The sequence below is a fragment of the Neoarius graeffei genome, chromosome 15 (assembly GCF_027579695.1).
Source record: "Neoarius graeffei isolate fNeoGra1 chromosome 15, fNeoGra1.pri, whole genome shotgun sequence".
Lineage (NCBI taxonomy): Eukaryota > Metazoa > Chordata > Actinopteri > Siluriformes > Ariidae > Neoarius > Neoarius graeffei.
Genome location: NC_083583.1, coordinates 71,152,725 through 71,157,529, shown reverse-complemented (window position 1 = coordinate 71,157,529; position 4,805 = coordinate 71,152,725). Strand labels below are relative to the sequence as shown.

The following is a 4,805-nucleotide window of genomic DNA, read 5'->3' as shown; positions in this document are numbered from 1 at the left end:
TCTTGGTTTTTTGCACTAAAGGTTACACTCTAAAAAGTAATACTGCATATTACTTAATACAATTGGTGAAACATTTTTACACTCAAAGATATTGAGTAGATTTGAAAGCTCCCAAATCAGTTAAATCAAAACATGAATCATGAGTAAATCTGAGTAATATTTTCAAGTAAGTCTGAATGAATTGACTAGGCTCAAATACCACATAAATTAAGTAAATGTAACTGAAACGTTGTGTTAATCGTATTGAAAAACCTGAGTAAAAAAACTAAAGAAACTAAGTAAATGTAATTGAAAACATTTATAGGAGATACTAGCAAATTTGCCAATGACTTACTAAAAAAGGTGTGTTGTATTGAATGATTTTTTTTAGTTTTTATTTTTATTTGAGGATATTCAGTAGCTACTATAAATGAATATGACCAAGGCTTCACAAAACAGGAAAAGTTTATTCAAAACAATTTTCAGAAATTGACATTTTTCCCCCCAACATCTGCACATACTAGCATCAACCAAAAGTGCATCTTAACAGCCCCCCACTCCCACCCCCCCATTCTTCAAAATTCTCCACGAGAACTGGAGTTGTATCACAACAGAAGGATTCAACTGTGATTTTCCCTATCTCAATCACCAACTTTATTTACCTTGTCCGTCTGTCTTAACACTCAAGTTATGGGGACACAACCTACAGCAGCACATTTGAAACTGCTACAAGATCAAACAAATACTTCTTGCCAAATGGCCATGGAAAAAAAAGATAGAAATGAATATTAATGCTAGGTGTAATCTTAACACTAAACACATTGATGAATAGTTACACCTTTCAATCTGTAACATAACGGCAAACATCATCTCCAGCATATAGTATGTGGCTTCATGTTTAGATGTGACGATACAATAGTCAACTCTTGTGCTTTTCTCACATTTCCAAATACTTCAAACTGAAAATACAAAAACTTCTTCTTTAGAAGAACAAAGTTATTTCTGGCCTCAACACTCTATAGTTGAAAAAATTGAAGCCTTGTGGTAAATATGAAATCAAAAAGAAATCAGATGTGCAGTCTGTGCAGAGACAGACTTGCCACACAGGTTCAGTGAATGGCACTTTAGTCCCAATGATGAATGGTAACAATCTCAGTGTCCAGTTCTCGTGTGCGTTTCCGCTGATAGATCTGCGAGAAGAAAGTTTTAGCAGGAGGGCGGTCAGTGTTGTCGGTCCAAATGTATGGAAACTCTGCAATTAAAATGTTCAGTTGTAACAGAGTTAAATAACGCTTTACAAACAAGTTAAGACATAGTACTATCTCCAATGGTATTACTCCTTCTAAGAGGTTGTGGAGCACATCACAGAACATGTGATGCATAATTGTCCTTTGTTCTTGCTGGAAAAAAAATCCAGAATGCACCTCTTTTTGCTGGTAGTCTGAATGGTCCTCGATACAAAATCTACATATATAATGCCCAGTAACCAGTCTTGTGGCTCAGAAATGATGAACACAACACAACACAATGTAAATGTGCAATGGGTAGAGTCTGTTTTTGCCTTACACGCATAGTTCTATGTTTGAGTCTCAGCTGTGCTCACTCAACAGATATCTATATCATCACGTTGTTTTTCAGTCTTTGCACCTTTGTTGACAGGTTCCCAGCATCCACTTCAACAAGCATCTTCTGAAATACTTCAAAAGTGTACTTGTGAGTTTTTGGGTATTTAAGATCCAAGGCATAAGTTAGCCCAAGCAAGTAGCAGCAGGCTCTGCTGAGATCATCAAGGTGGTTGAGTACAATGGAACCCTCGATGACGATTCCTACGTCCACGATTTGTCCATTTGCACTTTGCACAAGGTACAGAGCCATCATTTCTGCTCCGAGCTCTTCTTCCACATCGATGGCTGAGTCACCAGAAGTCTGTAGACATTGTAAATGAAAGTGGTTAGAGCAGGCAGAATGTCACCAGAACAACATAAATGACCAACTACATAAAATAAGCTATACAAACATCATGGTCCAAGTTGTCTATTATTTTAACAAGCACAACTTTGAATTATAATGAATAGACCCATGAAAATAATAATGATGACGACTTAAACACTAATTCAGGTAATTAACGTTTCAACTTGTAGTTTGGCCTTGGTGTCTCTTTGTTTCCACAGATCCTCGAGAGCTCCACCTCCCTGCACTAACTGATCTGATCTGATTTAGATATAAGCTACAAGAGCAATGTTGCAGTCTTTCCAATAGACACAAAAGGGCAAAGTGCAGCTGACAATGTATTTTTTTTTGCACTCACCTCAAACTCCTTGATTAAGGCACCGACATCTTCTCCCAGGTGATCAATGAGGCATCTGATGACAACTTCTCTAGTTTTCTCAATAGGAATTCCACTCTGTTAAGGAGAGGGGGAAAAAACAACAGCTGACAAGATACTGTAGTCACTTAGTGTACATTTTGGCCCTTCTACTTTAAAGATTATAACAGTTTTGACTACACTGGAAAAATGAAACAGTTTAGTCGAGCAGTTGGTAAATCATTAAAATTTCTATGAACATTCATCCCTTATCTGTAGTGGTCACTGGAATCTTGACGTCATATTTGCCATATGATATTTCTGATGTAGCTCAGAATACAGTCATATTGAAACAGTAAAAATTAACAGTAAAACATTGTAGTAGGCAGAGTATGTTGTTGTATATGAACAAGAAATAGTTGGTTAGAGCAGATAAACAAGAAAACACTGTGGTGGAAAAAATGATCTCAGGAGTAAACTAAAATACCTGCAGTAGAATATTCATCTCTGCACGATGTCTCTCTGCAGCAGCACCTTTCTTGGCCTGGAAGATGGCAAGGAGTTTCGGGGTGTAGTGGTCCAACTTGAACATGAATTTGGCCTCAAGATTTATGGTGGTTATTCGATGGAACTCTGCGTTGACCTGAAAAAAGACAAAACAAAAGCACAAGGCCCAATTTATAGACTTGGGTTTAAACAAGCTGCCTAAGGTGCATTTGCATAAAACTGTCCAGATTTTTAATCTCACCTGTGACATGTCAAACAAGGCAGGCCACCTTTCTTTGATCTCTCTGATGCTCAGTTGAAGACTGACAACATCCTGTCTTCTATGAGCAAAAGTGTTGGACATCAATTGGCTGACGGTCGCCCTCTCTCTCTTCTTTAGTTCGGACAGGATTGTTAGCCGCTGTGCCTCTTGTTGTTCAGAGCTTTCTCCTGAAGGATAATGTGGGAGATACATCACTTCCCCTTTGCGTGCCTTTTTAACATTTTGGGCTGGTTTCCTCTCACCAGGACGTTTGTTTTTAAGAGAATTGCACGTGACTTCAGGAAATCCAAGATTTCTTAACTTGGACCTATAATTTCCCATTTTGTATTTGAGGCTGTACATCCATCCAATCCATCCGTTGCGACTTCCGGGTTCTGTTAGACATGGATGTTTTTGGACTAAGGCTTCTGCAACCTGTCCAACCTGAAGGCCTGTAGGATAGGCAGTGTAAATGTACATGTAATCTGCCAGCTTTTCCATTATTTCAGACTTGACCCGGGTGTTGTTGAGGACAGTGCCATCTTTCAAAAACAGTTCATTTGCATTCCTGAGTACTGCCTCTGTTGCAACTGAAAAAAGTGGAATTTCAACTTCACTTGGCCACAATGCCCGTTCAGGGCTCAACAATATAGTATCTTGTGATGACACCGATGAGCCATCTGACTGGTAGTCTACAGAACTACAGGATGACTGTGAAGGCAACGTTTTTGAAGTAAAGCTGGAAGTGTCACTCACATCACTTACATCTGCCACATTTTCAGTCTCTGGTGGTACCGTTGTGAGCACTATGGAAGGAATGACAACCACTTTGATTGTTCCCTTATGTTTAACGTCCTTAGTAGAATGAATTGTGAAGAAATCTCCAAAGTCCTCGTCAAGGTAATGAAGAGTGAATTCTTCATGAATCTGAAATGTGTCCTTCACAGTCTTATGCAATTGCTCCACTGTATCTGGAATCCCTGGTGACAGTGTGAGCTTCTCACTATGATGATCAATAATCACCTTCAGAACAACAGGGTCCATCTGTACAAAAACAAATACAGCTTTTACTGACCTAATACTGGATAATAACATGTCGTTTTAAACTGACCATGCATTTCCCTCCCACATAGTATGGTGTCAGTGGGTATGTATCACTAAGTTGCTCTATGCCGAGCAGGGTCACCTTCCCAGAGTGCTCCAAAACAAACCCCCTAAAATGTTCATAATACCAGCTGTTGAGCAACTTAACAATGAAGTTTAGATCACTGCCCACAATCACAATTTGTGAAATCTCCACAAAATTGGGCAGACCACCGGTAGATCCATGGGGTAGAATCATCCCAACTGCATATCTGGTTCCATGATATGACAGTGCACTTGTCAGCTCCACTGTGGTTTGTGTTGGATATGCTTTTTTAAAAGACTCCTGTATCTCTTCATGCAGCAATGCCAATGGAATACTAGTTACTTTACTCACACATAATGCAGGTTTCAAAGCATCAGCATGTAAATGATAAGCCAGCATCATTTGGTGCTTTGTGGCGAGAGTGAGTAGAATGTTTCTGAAACTGTTGGTGTGTCTGACAGTACGCTTGAAAAAATTATGTTTAGCTTCAAAGCGCATGGTCCAGACACAAACCAAAGGCCCAAAGCATTTTATCATGTCCGGATAATGTTCTAAAAAATGGAACTTCGGAGTTAACTTAAAGCCAGGAAACACTTCTAACAGTTGATGGCGATGTTCAGAAATCAATTTATCGAGATAACTAA

General features: G+C 39.0%; 1 protein-coding gene across 1 annotated transcript; it reads right to left on the bottom strand.

Annotated features, from left to right (window-relative positions):
• Positions 1–555: 555 nt before the first annotated feature.
• Positions 556–4,290, bottom strand: LOC132898962 (uncharacterized). The gene is made up of 4 exons (XM_060940625.1): positions 3,033–4,290; positions 2,772–2,927; positions 2,288–2,383; positions 556–1,905 (listed from the first exon to the last, which is right to left on the bottom strand). The coding sequence occupies exons 1-4, from the start codon at positions 4,125–4,127 to the stop codon at positions 1,594–1,596; spliced, it is 1,659 nt and encodes a 552-aa protein (XP_060796608.1). The 5' UTR covers positions 4,128–4,290; the 3' UTR covers positions 556–1,593.
• Between the last annotated feature and the right edge of the window lie 515 nt (positions 4,291–4,805).